The sequence below is a fragment of the Pseudophryne corroboree genome, chromosome 1, assembly GCF_028390025.1.
Source record: "Pseudophryne corroboree isolate aPseCor3 chromosome 1, aPseCor3.hap2, whole genome shotgun sequence".
Classification (NCBI taxonomy): Eukaryota; Metazoa; Chordata; class Amphibia; order Anura; family Myobatrachidae; genus Pseudophryne; species Pseudophryne corroboree.
In genome coordinates, this window is record NC_086444.1 from 1,128,993,968 (window position 1) to 1,129,013,444 (window position 19,477).

The window sequence follows — 19,477 nt, forward strand, 5'->3', positions numbered from 1 at the left end:
ACATAGTCACACACAAACATATCCCTCTTACACATATACATAGTGTCCCCCTCCCCCTCTCACACATTTATATACACTGTCTCCCTCCCCCCTCTCACACATATTCGTATACAGTGTCTCCCTCCCCCTCTCACACATATTCATATACAGTGTCCCCCTCCCCCCTCTCACACATATTCCTATACAGTGTCCCCCTCCCCCCTCTCACACATATTCCTATACAGTGTCCCCCTCCCCCCTCTCACACATATTCCTATACAGTGTCCCCCTCCCACACATATTCCTATACAGTGTCCCCCTCCCACACATATTCCTATACAGTGTCCCCCTCCTCCCTCTCACACATATTCCTATACAGTGTCCCCCTCCCCCCTCTCACACATATTCCTATACAGTGTCCCCCTCCCCCTCTCACACACATTCCTATACAGTGTCCCCCTCCCCCCTCTCACACATTCCTATACAGTGTCCCCTTCCCCCCTCACACATATTCCTATAGTGTCCCCCTCTCACACATTCGTATACATTGTTCCCCTCCCCCTCTCACACATATTCCTATAGTGTCCCCCTCCCCCTCTCACACATATTCCTATACAGTGTCCCCCTTCCCCCTCTCACACATATTCCTATACAGTGTCCCCCTCTCACACATATTCCTATACAGTGTCCCCCTCCCACACATATTCCTATACAGTGTCCCCCTCCTCCCTCTCACACATATTCCTATACAGTGTCCCCCTCCCCCCTCTCACACATATTCCTATACAGTATCCCCCTCCCCCCTCTCACACATATTCCTATACAGTGTCCCCCCTCCCTCTCACACATTTATATACAGTGTCCCCCTCCCACCTCTCACACAGTTTCCCCCACTCCTCCCTCTAAAATCACTGGGTGGGCACTGCAGGCACACTGTGCATCTGATCCCGTCCTGCCTCCAAGCTCTCCTCCTCTTCCCCATGCTGCTTGCCTAGCACTGAATGCACAGTGCCGTGAAGCCACGCCCCCATGCACGAACTCCACCCCTCTTCCTCCTCGGTCTCCTCTCCTGTTTACTTTCATTTTCTACAGCTCGCAGTGCACTTTTGCACTGCAGCTGTAACCAAAGCTGGGGGGCCCCATTCATAGAGGGGGCCCAGGGTGACGTGCCCCTCGAGCCCCCCCCCCCCCTTAATCCGGCTCTGTCTCACTGGGCTCTTTAGTTTCAACAAGTGGTTTTAATGGGTAAAAGAAGCAGATGTGGTGAAGAGGGAAGATGCAGCAGTTTCAAATTGTTGAAACCACCTACGAATTCTATTGGCAGTCATCTATTTCTGCTCATTGGTTCCGCACAGCAGCATGGCTTTTTTATATCCGCTAATGTGGCAGCAACATTAAATAATACTGGAGAGTGAAAGAAAAAACAGACTGGCAGGATGCATTTGGATGGTGCTGAAGGTTGTGGGTAGGAATGCCTGGTAGACATGAGACTAGTGGCATATAGCGGGGCACTGAGATGTGTATGATAGGCATGAGCCCAAACAAACGAGTATAAGAGGGTCATGGCTGTGTATGGTTTCTATGGCACTGCTACAAATGGCATTGTCAAACAAGGCGCAATGGCCCTATAGTGCACATTAATGGTCTGCACAATATATGGTTATGTTGCCGAAGTATCAGTAATGGTATTTTATTATATATATATATATATATATATATATATATATATATATATCTATTTATATATCTATATATATATCTATATATATATATAACCCAAAGTCCAACAATATGGAGGTGCACTCATCAGGTTCAAACAGTCAACGGTTCTGGTTTATTCATAACAGCTTTATTGCAGTGTATATTCGGCTCAATTAGTCGACGTTTCGATCCTAATTCGTGGATCTTTCTCAAGACAAGCTTCGATTTTTATACAGTTTTTGAAAGCATCATACATTGATTACTACAAAAGACAAAAGACAATAGATAGAGTAATTCTCTTAAAGGAACAAACACAAAACATATATATATATATATATAGACTGCCACACTCCACCAGTATTTGATTATAAGGGTCTCTCAGACACCCATCGTGATTCGAATGTAATCTCGCACCTATGTCTATATTGGCCAAACGTGCTCACCAGTCCCACGTCCAGAAAAATAAAACACCAATGTGAACTAGGACATTTCTCTTATACGTATAATGGCTGTGGTAACAGAACAACATCCACTTACTCAGGGAATCAATGTCTCTTGTTCAGACAATGAACGTGCTGTATGGATGGGTCAGACTTAGTACTAACAGGTTTCTGTGGGAGTAAATAGATATTTACATATAGACATGCATACATATATGGATGCATATGTGCACTCACATATATACACAACAGCATGTGTATGGTCACTTATTCAATAAACTTCAATAAATCCCCTCGTTCCAGTACCACCAGTGTGACAACTTAAATTGCAATACTTACTGGTGTGCTTACTTAGCCACACAACCTCCGAGCAACTCTGACAACATAGGAGATCACTGTAAGGATAGTTTACATAGTTCATCCTCCAATAATCAAAAAAATAATATAGATCTACCAACTGCTCATGCTGATGTAATAACAGTACTCACCCACTCTACAGGAGATGCTGACACCTTCTACAGCCACAACTGTAACTAGCAAACTGACAGGACTTTTATACCCCTTACCCCGGAAGTGCAGGGACGGCCTCAAATGCGTCCCCCTCCTCGATTTTCTTACCTATATACTTTCACCCCCTACATGCTTATTGCCGTGTGGATAGATAAACTAATAGGTTAGCAGTCAGGGCCATCCGCGTCGCTGAGTTCGGCTCAGTGTGATAATTACTTTTACAGCGCCGCTGGTGGAACGCATATGCGTTCCACAGCTCGATTTCCGGAAATGCCTAGTTCATGCAAATAACTCTTAACGGTGGCCGCAATGGGCCAAGCTGAAAACTCGTTTTCCTTCTACAGGCTCTATAAACATGAGGCTTATGTTACCCAGGGGACGTATAAGCTAATTCATTCTTCTGGCTCACCTTGTTGAGCTCAATGATGGGAGGACAATTCAGTGTCCATGGAGCATCTAATAGAAGGATTTCTTTAACACTTCTTATTGACTATGTGCACTCTAATCTTGCACACTCATGCAATATTGGGGTTGGGGCAAGTGAGGCCATTGGCGACACAATATGGATTTACCTAAGCCGACATAAATAATTGTAGAATACATCAGATACCCCGATAGGGTTCATTTAGTTACCTTAGTGTAGCTTGAGTCCAATATTTTAAGAAGTTTCCTCTATTGTGATATGAAACTTGGGTATTTCGTCTTGTGTCGCTATGACCTTTGTCAATACATGTATTTTCTATGTTTCTATATACTAATGTATATTTTTTAATAAATGTTTAGTTTAACTAAGTCTGTCTAATTAAGACTGCCACACTCCATTAAAAGTACCGGGCCATATGGATATCGAGATATTATTTGGCCAAGAGAGATAGCACCAGTATAGACTGACCAGTAGACTGATATTTGTAAACATACTTGCCCCAACCCCAATATTGCATGAGTGTGCAAGATTAGAGTGCACATAGTCAATAAGAAGTGTTAAAGAAATCCTTCTATTAGATGCTCCATGGACACTGAATTGTCCTCCCATCATTGAGCTCAACAAGGTGAGCCAGAAGAATGAATTAGCTTATACGTCCCCTGGGTAACATAAGCCTCATGTTTATAGAGCCTGTAGAAGGAAAACGAGTTTTCAGCTTGGCCCATTGCGGCCACCGTTAAGAGTTATTTGCATGAACTAGGCATTTCCGGAAATCGAGCTGTGGAACGCATATGCGTTCCACCAGCGGCGCTGTAAAAGTAATTATCACACTGAGCCGAACTCAGCGACGCGGATGGCCCTGACTGCTAACCTATTAGTTTATCTATCCACACGGCAATAAGCATGTAGGGGGTGAAAGTATATAGGTAAGAAAATCGAGGAGGGGGACGCATTTGAGGCCGTCCCTGCACTTCCGGGGTAAGGGGTATAAAAGTCCTGTCAGTTTGCTAGTTACAGTTGTGGCTGTAGAAGGTGTCAGCATCTCCTGTAGAGTGGGTGAGTACTGTTATTACATCAGCATGAGCAGTTGGTAGATCTATATTATTTTGATTATTGGAGGATGAACTATGTAAACTATCCTTACAGTGATCTCCTATGTTGTCAGAGTTGCTCGGAGGTTGTGTGGCTAAGTAAGCACACCAGTAAGTATTGCAATTTAAGTTGTCACACTGGTGGTACTGGAACGAGGGGATTTATTGAAGTTTATCGAATAAGTGACCATACACATGCTGTTGTGTATATATGTGAGTGCACATATGCATCCATATATGTATGCATGTCTATATGTAAATATCTATTTACTCCCACAGAAACCTGTTAGTACTAAGTCTGACCCATCCATACAGCACGTTCATTGTCTGAACAAGAGACATTGATTCCCTGAGTAAGTGGATGTTGTTCTGTTACCACAGCCATTATACGTATAAGAGAAATGTCCTAGTTCACATTGGTGTTTTATTTTTCTGGACGTGGGACTGGTGAGCACGTTTGGCCAATATAGACATAGGTGCGAGATTACATTCGAATCACGATGGGTGTCTGAGAGACCCTTATAATCAAATACTGGTGGAGTGTGGCAGTCTATATATATATATATATGTTTTGTGTTTGTTCCTTTAAGAGAATTACTCTATCTATTGTCTTTTGTCTTTTGTAGTAATCAATGTATGATGCTTTCAAAAACTGTATAAAAATCGAAGCTTGTCTTGAGAAAGATCCACGAATTAGGATCGAAACGTCGACTAATTGAGCCGAATATACACTGCAATAAAGCTGTTATGAATAAACCAGAACCGTTGACTGTTTGAACCTGATGAGTGCACCTCCATATTGTTGGACTTTGGGTTAAATATTGTGGATCCACCCTGTTTGGGGAGATTTCCACTAGGGAGCACCCTACTGTTGTTTATAGTACTGATGCGAGTGCAGGAATATACATGGTATATATATATATATATATATATATATATATATATATATATATACACACACACACACACACACACACACACACACACACAAATCCTTACATTTACAGTGAAACTGAGTGCAAAATAGCACCCTTTTATTCACTTGACAACCATCGCTGTTTTCGAATGAATTATTTTTACATTCGGTCTACAGTATCTTTTTTTTCCCCAGTAAAAATATTTGTATCAAATAAAATGATCCTATCCAAATCACCAAGGCCTGCAAGGGACATTATGGTGTGGTCACTAGGACGAGAGCATTACCCTGTTATATTGGGCACTATGCGGTGTATGGTGAGCAGTGTATGTTGTGTATGGTACTGGTTATAATGAGACGGTGTTGCTGGTCATATGGCTGGGTTTATTAGGAGGGGTAGTGCTACTGAAAGATAGACTTGGAGGTGGTGTACATGGGCTGGTATGTCTTATTACCATGATAAGGCAGGCAGACTAGGTCTCAGCATACAACATTATCCAGTATGCCGGCATATCATATCGCACACTTTTCTGCACACCCTCCACCAAGTGGGGACAAGTGATGCAATCATAGCAAAGGGGGATTTTCTGCCTTATACTGAACACAAATATTCTCTTGATAAAACGTTAGATCCATCCGGGTGCTGCACCTTACAGCATGTGTGCAATGCAATGTAAATGATTTGCACAATGCAGGGTTCTCCGTACAGAGATAATTAGCAGAAAGTGCTGTCCACAGGGTTCTCCAGGGCTGCCGAGCAGACTTGAATTTCAAGCATCTCTTGCACTACACCGTAATAAAGGATAACAAGCAGGACAATCTGGCCTAAGGGCTGACACATCCCATCCGCTCTGGAAGGAGCACTGTCAGGTCCTGCTGCCATGGAGACAGCCTTTGTTTAAAAACACTGCATGTGATATTCTTATGGATGCTCATTACACCGTGTACTTTGCTGCATGCGGATACACACTCAGACCCCAGTACCGGCCTGCTATACATGTGGATAGAAATTAGAAGTAGTCTGTACGCTAGCCATTTTGTGTCTACAACCGTCAACCACCCCTCAAAAGTGGGAAAAAAATAATTTGAATTAAATTCCACATACTGTAGTTTAGGTTTGTTTGTTACATTTTTCCTTCATCAAACTAGAACAGGCTGTACAGTAATTTATAACCTTGTATTTTCTGCATTAAAATGTTTTTGTTTTGTTTTTCTACAGAGAGATTGCTGTATCCCAGCCTATACTTCATTATTGTGCTGGTTATGTGGCTTTGGGTCGGAGGTACACGGATTGTGGAAAGGCAAAATTCTACGCCTCCTCTATAACCCCGCCTCCCTGCACAGGAGCTCAGTTTTTAGTTAACCAGCCCAATGCAGTAGCAGGAATCGAGACGACAACAGTTAGTAGCCACAAACACCACATTCTCACGACAGGAGAAGTGTTAGCAGCTAATGCCATACCAACCCAAAGAAGCTAAGTGCGTCAGGGTGGGCGCCTTGTGGAGCCCAGTACACCTCGCAGAAAGAGTTTTAACAAAGGTAAGTTCTTACCATAAAACTCGTTTTCCGCTGCGGGGTACTCTGGGCTCCACAAGGATTGGACAATGGGGATGTCCTAAAACAGTTCCTTATGGGAGGGGACGCACTGTAGCGGGCACAAGAACCCGGCGTCCAAAGGAAGCATCCTGGGAAGCGGCAGTATCGAAGGCATAGAACCTTATGAACGTGTTCACTGAGGACCACGTAGCCGCCTTGCACAATTGTTCAAAGGTCGCACCACGGCGGGCCGCCCAAGAAGGTCCAACTGACCGAGTAGAATGGGCCATAATGTGAGCAGGAGCTGACAGACATGCCCTCACATAAGCATGTGCAATCACCATTCTAATCCATCTGGCCAAAGTCTGCTTGTGAGCAGGCCAGCCCCGTTTGTGAAACCCAAACAGAACAAAGAGAGAATCAGATTTCATAATACAAGCAGTTCTCTTCACATAGATACGGAGAGCCCGTACCACATCCAAAGACCGCTCTTTGGGAGACAGATCAGGAGAAACAAGTGCCGTAACCACAATCTCCTGATTAAGGTGGAAAGAAGAAACCATCTTAGGCAAATATCGGGGACGAGTCCTAAGAACAGCCCAGTCACGGTGAAATATCAGATATGGGGAACTAAAAGACAAGGCACCCAAATCCGACACTCTTCTAGCTGAGGCATTAGCCAGCAGAAACACCATCTTAAGGGAAAGCCACTTAAGATCAGCTGAACCAAGAGGTTCAAACGGAGACTCTTGTAACGCCTCCAAAACCACCGACAAGTCCCAAGGAGCCACAGGCGGGACATAGGGAGGTTGGATACGCAACACACCCTGAGTAAAGGTATGCACATCAGGTAAGGTCACAATTTTTCTCTGAAACCACACCGACAAGGCAGAAATTTGACCCTTGAGGGAGGCCAGACGGAGGCCTAAGTCCAGGCCCTGCTGAAGAAAAGCCAACAACTTGGCTGTACTAAACTTGGAAGCGTCATAATTGTTAGATGCGCACCAAACAAAGTAAGAATGCCAGACCCTATGGTAAATCCGAGCAGAAGCCGGTTTCCGGGCCCGCAACATAGTTTGAATGACCGCCTCAGAAAACTCTTTAGCCCTCAAGACGGAAGCTTCAAGAGCCACGCCGTCAAAGACAGCCGGGCTAGGTCCTGGTAGACACAGGGGCCCTGAACGAGGAGGTCTGGGCATTGTGGAAGTAGAATTGGACGCTCTGATGATAGGCCCTGCAGGTCTGAGAACCAGTGCCGTCTGGGCCACGCTGGAGCTATGAGAAGCAGGATCCCTCTTTTCTGCTTGAACTTTCGAATTACCCTGGGAAGGAGCGACACCGGAAGGAACACGTACGGCAGCGGAAACCTCCACGGCACCGCCAGCGCATCCATGAACGCTGCTTGAGGATCCCTTGTCCTTGCTCCGAAGACCGGAACCTTGTGGTTGTGTCGAGACGCCATCAGATCCACGTCTGGAAGACCCCACCTTTCCACTAGGAGTTGAAACACTTCTGGATGGAGGCCCCATTCTCCAGCGCGTACGTCCTGACGACTGAGAAAGTCCGCTACCCAATTCAGGACTCCCGGAATGAATATTGGCGATATGGCCGGTAGATGGCGTACCGCCCATTGTAGAATCCGTGAGACTTCCTTCATTGCCAAACGGCTTCGAGTGCCGCCTTGATGATTTATGTAAGCCACTGTGGTGGCGTTGTCCAACTGTACTTGAACAGGACGGTTCTGAATTAAATGCTGGGCCAGGTTCAATGAGTTGAAGACCGCCCGCAATTCCAGAATGTTGATCGGGAGGAGAGACTCCTCCCTGGTCCACCGAACCTGAAGGGAGTGTTGCTCCAGCACCGCGCCCCAACCCCTCAGACTGGCATCTGTCGTCAACAGGACCCAGTCGGATATCCAGAAGGGACGGCCCCTGCACAATCGTTGGTCCTGGAGCCACCAGTGCAGCGACAGACGGACCTCCGGAGTCAATGAGATCAGGTGAGACCTGATCCGGTGAGGCAGGCCGTCCCACTTGGCCAGAATCAGCCTCTGGAGGGGGCGAGAATGGAATTGAGCAAACTCCACCATGTCGAATGCTGACACCATGAGGCCCAGCACCTGCATCGCCAAATGTATCGACACTTGCGGACGAGAAAGGAAGCAAAGAATCCTGTCCTGAAGCTTCTGGACTTTCTCCTGAGACAAGAACAACCGCTGGTTGTGAGTGTCCAATAGCGCTCCCAGGTGCACCATGCTCTGAGCAGGGACCAGGGAGGATTTCTTCCAGTTGATGAGCCACCCGCGGGCTTGCAGAAACCGGACAGTCATATCCAGATGACGTAGGAGAAGTTCTGGGGAATTTGCCAGGATTAACAAGTCGTCCAGATACGGTAGGATCCTGACCCCTTGACGGCGGAGTACCACCGTCATCACCGCCATCATTTTGGTGAAGACTCGCGGAGCCGTAGTTAAACCAAAAGGTAACGCCCGAAACTGGTAATGAAGGTTGCCAATCGCAAACTTCAGGTATTGCTGATGCGACACTGCTATAGGAATGTGCAGGTAAGCATCCTGTATATCCAGGGAGACCATATAATCCCCAGGTTCCAAGGCCAGAACTATAGAGCGAAGGGTTTCCATACGGAACTTGCAGACTTTCACAAACTTGTTCAATGCCTTGCGGTTGAGAATGGGCCGGGAGGACCCATTCGGTTTCGGGACTAGAAACAGCGGAGAATAGTACCCCTGGCCTCTCTGAGCAAGAGGCACCTGTACTACCACTCCTGTGTCCAGGAGGGTCTGTACCACCGAATGTAGAGTTTTTGCCTTTGTCTGGTCCAAAGGGACGTCTGTCAGGCAAAATCGATGAGGGGGACGGTTTTTGAAGGCAATGGCGTAACCTCGAGTGACGACTTCCCGTACCCAGGCATCTTAAGTGGTCTTCAACCATTCCTGGGTATACCCTAGAAGCCGGCCCCCCACCCTGGGATCCCCCAGTGGGAGGCCCGCCCCGTCATGCGGCAGGCTTATCGGTCTTGGAAGATGGCTGACGGGCAGTCCAGGCTCTTTTGGGCTTTGGCTTACCAGGTTTGGAAGTGCGGGCCTGCTTGTGGTACGCCTGACCTTTTGCTTTACCTGAAGGACGAAAGGAAGTACCTTTAGCCTTCGACACAGAAGGAGCGGTACTTGGCAGACAGGCAGTTTTGGCAGTAGCCAAGTCAGCCACAATCTTATTTAAGTCCTCCCCAAACAGAATATCTCCCTTGAAAGGGAGAACCTTCAGGGTTTTTCTAGAGTCCAGATCCACAGACCAGGATCTCAGCCACAATATCCGGCGAGCCAGGACTGACGTAGTAGAGGCTTTGGCTGCTAGAATACCGGCATCAGAAGCCGCCTCTTTAATATAGTGAGAAGCTGTGACAATATATGACAAGCATTGTCTAGCATGGTCAGAAGAGATTTCAGCTTCCAACTCTGGGGCCCATGCTTCAATAGCCTCTGCAGCCCATGTTGCTGCAATAGTGGGCCTTTGTGCAGCACCCGTGAGGGTGTAAATCGCTTTCAGACAACCCTCCACACGTTTATCCGTAGGCTCTTTTAGAGACGTGACGGTAGTGACAGGTAGAGCTGAGGAAACCACCATCCTAGCCACATGCGAGTCCACTGGAGGAGGCGTTTCCCAATTTTTAGACAGCTCTGGCGCGAGGGGATAGCGAGCCAGCATCTTCTTTGGAGGCACAAACTTCTTCCCTGGATTTCCCCAGGATTCCTGATGTATATCCACTAGGTGATCAGAATGAGATAAAACTTTTTTAACCACCTTCTGTCGCTTGAACCTATCTGGTTTCTTAGGAGGGACGGATGGCTCGGGATCATCCGTAATCTGTAGAATCAACTTAATAGCCTCCAAAAGATCAGGAACATCCATCCACATATGAACTACCCTCCCCATTAGCAGCATCTGTGTCAGAATCTGTGGGGTCAGTGTAAGCGCCATCTTCATCAGACGAGGGTGTCAGTGACAGCAGTGGATTGTGAGGAGGTAATAGCTTGCTTAGAGGACCCCTTGGTCTTAGGCGAGCGAGGGTCAGACTTTTTAGTAGTCAAGGACTGGTTCAGTTTCTTCAATTGAGCAGACAGGTCATCTGCCCACGGCGGGTTAGCCGCGGGGACCACATACGGTTGAACCGGCATAGGAGGTCCATAGGGGGCGTTAGTTTAGTAACTAGCGTATTCAGAAGTGTGGAGAAAGTAGCCCACAGCGGGTCATTATGGACCCCCGTTGCCACAGTTCCTGTAGCCTCCAGAACCAGAGACCGCAGCTGCTATATTCTCCTCATATGGATCTGTGGCGTCAGCAACACCGGTAGTGTGTTCAGCCCCAGAACCGTTACCCTCAGAAGTAGACATGATATAACTTGCAATATCAGGTAACACAGTACAATTGTCAGCAGCATAATACCTCTAGCCCAAACCCCTGCGCAGTGTAGTCAGCACAAGCAGGAATACAGGAGAGATATGGGGCCATATGCAATTGCGGTCGAATTGCCGCAAATGTCGAAAAACGGGGCATTTTCGACAGTAAAAACTGATTCGACAATGCAATACAGTACTTTTCGACAAAAAAAACGACCGTTTCAGATTCGACTTTTTGCAATTCGACATTTCTCAAATTCGACATGTCTGCAATGGTAAAAATGCGGCTTTTTCTACAAAAGTATATTCAATTGAAGAATGTCGATTCGACAACAGTGCTTTTCGACAGTCATTTCGTCAATTTCAGTCCGCCTCATTTTGCTGGTGGGATCTAAAAAAAATAATTTAAAACATGATTTTTTTTGTTTTGTTTTTTATTGCTAATAGCATATCTATTTATATTAGAAGGGATTAACTACTTGGGTTTGTCTAATAGGAGACACAAGTATTATTTAATATATTTTTTAAAAGAATATTTTTTTTTTTATACTGACTAACATAATATGGAGAGATCAGAGCATGTTTTTCAGTGGGAAGGGGTGGGAATGGGTTAAAAACCCTGAAAAAAAATGCGTGGGGTCCCCCCTCCTAAGCATAACCAGCCTCAGGCTCTTTGAGCCGGTCCTGGTTGTAAAAATACGGGGAAAGAAATGATAGGGGATCCCCCGTATTTTTAACAACCAGCATCGGGCTCTGCATCTGGTCCTGGTGCTAAAAATACGGGGGACAAAAAACGTAGGGGTCCCTCGTATTTTTCACACCAGTACCGGGCTCCACTAGCTAGAGAGAGAATGCCACAGCCGGGGGACACTTTTATACCGGTCCCTGTGGCCGTGGCATTAAATCCCCAACTAGTCACCCCTGGCCGGGGTACCCTGGAGGAGTGGGGACCCCTTAAATCAAGGGGTCCCCCCTCCAGCCACCCAAGGGCCAGGGGTGAAGCCCGAGGCTGCCCCCCCCCCATCCAAGGGCGGCGGATGGGAGGCTGATAGCCAAGTGACAAAATAAAGAATATTGTTCTTTGTAGCAGAACTACAAGTTCCAGCAAGCCTCCCCCGCAAGCTGGTACTTGGAGAACACAAGCACCAGCATGCGGGGGGAAAACGGGCCCGCTGGTACCTGTAGTTCTACTGCAAAAAAATACCCAAATAAAAACAATACACACACACACCGTGATAGTATAACTTTATTACATACATGCACACCGACACACACATACTTACCTATGTTGACACGACGTGTCGGTCCTCTTCACCAGTAGAATCCACGGGTTACCTGTAAATAAAATTATACTCACAAAAATCCAGTGTAGATCTGTCCTCTTCTGCTTGTAATCCACGTACTTGGCAAAATAATAAAACGCAAAACCTGATCCACGCACTGAAAGGGGTCCCATGTTTACACATGGGACCCCTTTCCCCGACTGCTGGGACCCCCCGTGACTCCTGTCAAAGAGGGTCCCTTCAGCCAATCAGGGAGCACCACGTCGTGGCACTCTCCTGATTGGCTGTGCGCGTCTGAGCTGTATTTTTTGCACCAGGACCGGACGCAGAGCCCGGTGCTGGTTGTTAAAATACGGGGGATCCCCTGTCATTTCCCCCCCCCCGTATTTTTACAACCAGGACCGGCTCAAAGAGCCCGAGGCTGGTTATGCTTAGGAGGGGGGACCCCACGCATTTTTTTTTCAGGGTTTCTTTAAACACTTTTGTGCCGTCCTTGAAGTCGAATCCAGGACGCACACTATCGTCAATTGGTCCGTTTTTTCGACAGCGGGACTGTCAAATCCGTTTTTTATTGAATATGTCGAATTCGGGTCCCGGCGGGAGGGTGTCTGACTGTCGAATTAAAAAACGGTCGAATTCCAGCATATACCCCATGGTGACTAAAATCACAGAGAAAAATACAAATTAGAGTATATCTTGTGAATATCCTATATTATATAATTATAAACCTGACGCACCAAGCCCCCTCAGGTTATAGAATATAGGGATAGCAAGTTGAGTGAGAGACACAAAATGAAAATCACCCAGCAAGCTAATGCACACACATATAGTCACAGTTATACAATGCAGAGGTTATTACCAACAATAATACTGCACTGGACTAGCTTATATATATAGCTATGTAGTCAATAGATACAACACTGCACAGTAAGAACTGGATGTATATCACAGGGTACTTGTACCAGAGAACCCTGACTAAATGCACTCTTTCTTAACTAACACTGTCTAATTGACATGTAGAATACTTAAGTGTCATGTAAAGTCACAGCGCTGACTACCAGGCGGCTTTAAATAGGAGGATTTGCCCAAGCAGTCCCAGGAACAGTGTAGCTGAGAGAAATGGTGCCCAAACACTGACAGGGAGTGAGGGAGAGACAGATATGCAGCTCCAGGGCGGGAACATTTACTGGAAATGGCGCCCTGGGGCTGGGGGAGGGGCTCCAGGTCTAAGCCTTATCCCCTCTGCTGGCAAAACCACCTGGTACTGCGGGCTACAAATAAAAAGGTATAAAGAGAAAACCTGACCTGCACCCATGCCCTGGTGATCTAGTGGGATCGCCTGTACTGCCACAGTGCCCACCGCCAGCGCGCGCGGTCCTCCTCCCACCGACCTTGCCGGATCGCGATACAGCACGGGTCCCGCGAGCGGGACCCACTCACCCCCTCCCAAAGCGCGGCCACGCGATCCCGGAGAGCCCCAGTCGTGTGTGCCTGACCAGAAGAAAACCGGAGCCTCCCGCTGTAGTTACCCGGCAACCAGGGTGCGGGAGTGTACAGCGCCGCTGGGGAGAGCTGGAGCTGCAGCAGTGAATGTCTCCTGACATCTACACACTGTTGCAGCCCTTGAAGTCTTCACTTTTCTTCATAAAAAAGCTCTTCTTAGGACTGCCTGGAGCAGCCCCTCTGTTACGTGCCTGCTATCTGCGGCACCAACTACAAATCTGAGCTCCTGTGCAGGGAGGCGGGGTTATAGAGGAGGTGGCGCTATGCATCTTGGGAACAGTCAAAGCTTTTGAGCCTGTTGGTGCCTCGGATCAAGATCCTACTCTACACCCCAATGTCTATCCTTGTGGAGCCCAGTGTACCCCGCAGCAGAAAGATTTGTTTTATTTTTTTAATATATTTACATATTACATTACGCACATCTGCAGACTGGATCTCCTCGTCAAAAACTGGGGGAGACAGTGGGTTGGTCAAGCACATGTGACCTGACCATGCCAGTTAAGTGGTTAAATGCAACACTGACATCTAGTGGTGATATCACCATGAATTACTACAGCAATGTGTTATGTAAGAAACATTTAGTTCAGTAAAATACACCATAAAAACAACACGTGTTGAAACAAGGGTCATCTCAGTAGGACATTATAAGGCGATTAACATCAAAAAAATGTCTCACGGCACGCACCCACCTACTGCTTGGTATGTACGATTTCTGCCAAACACACACATATAATAGGAAACCTTCAAGTATCAGAACATGCATTGTACCCCTGCTGTTTGAGAGATACTCAACACCATCCACCCCCACCATCAGCCCTGCCGTTTCTTGGTCGATAATTTACATTTCCATGCCTCAAATACAGAAATCAGATGAACAGCGACACTTGTGTTGTACACAGCAGCGACTGATCACTATTCTCTCCGCATTACCTGCACATTTCCTCTGCTTTCACTGTCAGGGATCATCAGGGCAAAGGTTATCTCACAACAAATGAAATCATGAATGTGCACACACAGTTACCAATGCGCACAGTAAAGGTCACAGCACAGGTTTACCTTACTTCATCGAACAGACTGTTCATCTCGCTGACAAGTCTTTGGTTTTCCTGTTCAAACTGTTGGAAAATATAAACAAACATGTAAATATACAGGTTTATCATACGACAGTGTGCGATGACCCGTTATTTTGTCAGCCTAAGGAAACGTTTATATACGCTGATGAGCATTGACATAGTTGTGTGATGATTGTCATCAATGCAGAAACCTGTATGCATTGGTTTTTCTTTAGAAAAAGCAGGAATTACTGTTTGTGGCTGATCAGCCAGTTTCTAACAAACCGATGGGCAGATGTATTAACCTGGAGAAGGCATAAGGAAGTGATAAACCAGTGATAAGTGCAAGGTGATAAACGCACCAGCCAATCAGCTCCGATATGTAAATGAACAGTTAGGAGCTGATTGGCTTCTGCGTTTATCACCTTGCACTTATCACTGGTTTATCACTTTCTTATGCTGTCTCCAGGCTTAATACATCTGCCCCCCAGTCCTATATATATATATATATATATATATATATATATATATATATATATATATAAAAACAATGCTGTCAGTTGTGACTAGGTGGCCCTCCCTAGCAATATAAGGGTTTCAACACAGCAGATACGAGATCACCACCATATAACGTTGCACAGACACATGGAAGCCTGCTGATATATATGGTTGCAATTTGTCATCCACATAAAAGTCTTTCAATTTGGGACAGTGGGGCTTGCGGAATGCAAACTTCCATGACCGCCAAAGCAGCTGTATTCTTACACATGTCCTATTAAAGACAGAACACAAATATAGGTGTAAAGAATCAAACAGGCTATGGGATTATTTAACCTTATGGTAAATGTGTGACCTTTTGACGCCACCAATTAACAACATTTATTTATTAAAATGTTCGATATCGGAGGTGGCCAATCAGGGCAGGGAGTGTGGCAACATAATGGAGGGGAGTTGTTGTCACAGGGGCGGTGCAGCCACGCCCCCAGGGGTGTGCTTAGTGATGAAAGTACTAGGCCAGTGGTTCCCAAACTTTCTTGAATCATGGAGCCCTATAGTGTCAGCACTGTTTTAACTACACCCCTAGGCCCAAAGTATCTTCTTGAGGAATTCAGCTATTGGTCAGTTATGGGGTGGTGGACAGGATTATGCTTCTGAATGTCTACACATTTTATGATTGGCAGCCACTAGCATTGGTGTAGCCTATCACATTGATCATAATATTATTTTGTCCTGGACCACCAGCCTGTGGCACCCCTGCAAGTGGCCTACGGCATCCAGGTTGAAAACCAAAGCACTTGGTTGAATCTCATGATCCCTCTTGAATGGCCCTCGTCCAACCACACACACCAATGGCACATGTGCACAACACCCATAGCAAAATTAAAATACTACCCTAACTGCATGGTGACCGGGACAATTCAGTGCTGATCGGGACAGAAACCAGTTAGGAGGTATGGTCAAACTGGTAACAAAGCCCTGCTCACAAGTTTACAATCTATAGGGAAACAGGCGTCTGACACATGAGGATGAGCGCGCTTACTGCATATTAAACCTGCCATACAGTAAGGGGAAAAGGGACATAGTAGGGCTGTGATAAAGTCATGGGCCAAAGAATTATTGAACACAGGAGCAGACTAAACGGAAGCTGGTGTGATCTGTGTAACATGGTGGCCATCTAGCAGAACAATCTACATAGGTTAAGGAGGTGTCTCAGGAATGGACAGAGTAAAATAAGATTTTACTTACCGTTAAATCTATTTCTCGTAGTCTGTAGTGGATGCTGGGGACTCCGTGAGGACCATGGGGAATAGACTGGCTCCGCAGGAGATATGGGCACTTTAAGAAAGAATTTGGATTCTGGTGTGCTCTGGCTCCTCCCTCTATGTCCCTCCTCCAGACCTCAGTTAAAGAAACTGTGCCCGGAAGAGCTGACAGTACAAGGAAAGGATTTTGGGAATCCAGGGTAAGACTCATACCAGCCACACCGTATAACTTGTGATAACTTTACCCAGTTAACAGTATGAACAATAAGAGCATCAGATAAACCCTGATGCAACTATAACATAACCCTTATTTAAGCAATAACTATATACAAGCATTGCAGAAAAAGTCCGCACTTGGGACAGGCGCCCAGCATCCACTACGGACTACGAGAAATAGATTTACCGGTAAGTAAAATCTTATTTTCTCTAACGTCCTAGTGGATGCTGGGGACTCCGTAAGGACCATGGGGATTATACCAAAGCTCCCAAACGGGCGGGAGAGTGCGGATGACTCTGCAGCACCGATTGAGCAAACGATAGGTCCTCCTCAGCCAGGGTATCAAACTTGTAGAACTTTGCAAACGTATTTGCACCTGACCAAGTAGCAGCTCGGCATAGCTGTAATGCCGAGACCCCTCGGGCAGCCGCCCAAGAAGAGCCCACCTTCCTAGTGGAATGGGCTTTCACTGATTTTGGCTGCGGCAATCCAGCCACAGAATGAGCCTGCTGAATCGTGTTACAGATCCAGCGAGCAATAGTCTGCTTTGAAGCAGGAGCACCAAGCTTGTTGGATGCATACAGGATAAACAGTGACTCCGTTTTCCTGACTCTAGCCGTTCTGGCTACATAAACTTTTAAAGCCCTGACCACATCTAGTAACTCGGAATCCTCCAAGTCACGAGTAGCCACAGGCACCACAATAGGTTGGTTCATATGAAAGGATGAGACCACTTTTGGCAGAAATTGTGGACGTGTCCTCAATTCCGCTCTATCCATATGGAAAACCAGATATGGGCTTTTATGAGACAAAGCCGCTAATTCTGACACGCGCTTAGCCGAAGCCAAGGCTAATAGCATGACCACCTTCCACGTGAGATATTTCAACTCCACTGTTTTAAGTGGTTCAAACCAGTGTGATTTCAGGAAACTCAACACCACGTTAAGATCCCAAGGTGCCACTGGAGGCACAAAGGAGGCTGAATATGCAGCACTCCTTTCACAAACGTCTGAACTTCTGGCAGAGAAGCCAACTACTTTTGAAAGAAAATGGAAAGGGCCGAAATCTGGACCTTAATTGAGCCTAACTTCAGGCCCAAATCCACTCCTGACAGAAGGAAGTGAAGGAAACGGCCCAGCTGAAACTCCTCTGTAGGAGCATTGCTGGCCTCACACCAAGAAACTTATTTTTGCCATATCCGGTGATAATGTTTAGCTGTTTCGTCCTTCCTAGCCTTTATCAGCGTAGGAATGACCTCCTCCGGAATACCCTTTTCTGCTAGGATCCAGCGTTCAACCGCCATGCCGTCGGTAAGTCTTGGAAGAAACAGGGTACCTGTTGCAACAGGTCCTGTCTTAGAGGAAGAGGCCACGGATCCTCTGTGAGCAATTCTTGCAGATCTATATACCAAGTCCTTCGTGGCCAATCTGGAACAATGAGAATTGTTCTTACTCCTCTTTTTCTTATTATCCTCAGTACCTTGGGTACGAGAGGAAGAGGAGGACATACATAGACCGACTGGAACACCCACGGTGTCACCAGGGCGTCTACAGCTACCGCCTGAGGGTCCCTTGACCTGGCGCAATAGCTCTGTAGCTTTTTGTTGAGGCGTGAAGCCATCATGTCTATCTGTGGTAGTTCCCACCGACTTGTCATCTGTGTGAAGACTCTCGATGAAGTCCCCACTCTCCCGGGTGGAGGTCGTGTCTGCTGAGGAAGTCTGCTTCCCAGTTGTCCACTCCCGGGATGAACACTGCTGACAGTGCCCTTACGTGATTCTCCGCCCAGCGAAGAATCCTGGTGGCTTCCGCCATCGCCACTCTGCTCCTTGTGCCGCCTTGGCGGTTTACATGAGCCACTGCGGTTATGTTGTCTGACTGAATCAGAACCGGTTGGTCGCGAAGTAGGGACTCCGCTTGACGTAGGGCATTGTATATGGCCCTTAGTTCCAGGATGTTGATGTGAAGGCAAGTCTCCTGACTTGACCACAGGCCTTGGAAATTTCTTCCCTGCGTGACTGCCCCCCAGTCCTGAATGCCGAATCTGCGGCCCTCCAGAAGGTGAGCACTCTGCAGCCACCACAGGAGAGACACCCTGGCCCTGGTGGATAGGGTGATTAACCGATGCATCTGAAGATGTGATCCGGACCACTTGTCCAGGAGATCCCATTGAAAGGTCCTCGCATGGAACCTGCCGAAGGGAATGGCCTCGTATGATGCCACCATCTTTCCCAGGACTCGTGTGCAGTGATGCACCAACACCTTTTTTGGTTTTAATAGGTCTCTGACCAGTGTTATGAGTTCCTGAGCCTTCTCCATCGGGAGATAAACCCTCTTCTGGTCTGTGTCCAGAATCATGCCCAGGAAGGGCAGACGAGTCGTAGGAATCAACTGCGACTTTGGAATATTCAGAATCCAGACGTGCTGTCCTAACACTTCCAGAGAGCGTGCTACGCTGATCAGTAACTGCTCTCTTGACCTCGCTTTAATGAGGAGATCGTCCAAGTATGGGATAATTGTGACCCCTTGCTTCCGCAGGAGTACCATCATTTCTGCCATCACCTTGGTAAATATTCTCGGTGCCGTGGAGAGACCAAACGGCAACGTCTGAAATTGGTAATGACAATCCTGCACCACAAATCTGAG

The 19,477-nt window shown here is 46.8% G+C and overlaps 1 protein-coding gene across 2 annotated transcripts in view; it reads right to left on the reverse strand.

Moving 5' to 3' along the window:
• The window catches only part of STX18 (syntaxin 18), a 308,804-nt gene that overhangs the window by 19,881 nt on the left and 269,446 nt on the right, over positions 1 to 19,477 (reverse strand). For both annotated transcript variants that reach the window (XM_063923349.1, XM_063923359.1), the window contains exon 8: positions 14,857 to 14,915. In XM_063923349.1, the coding sequence (XP_063779419.1) occupies positions 14,857 to 14,915 (59 nt within the window). The remainder of the gene's footprint in view (positions 1 to 14,856; positions 14,916 to 19,477) is intronic.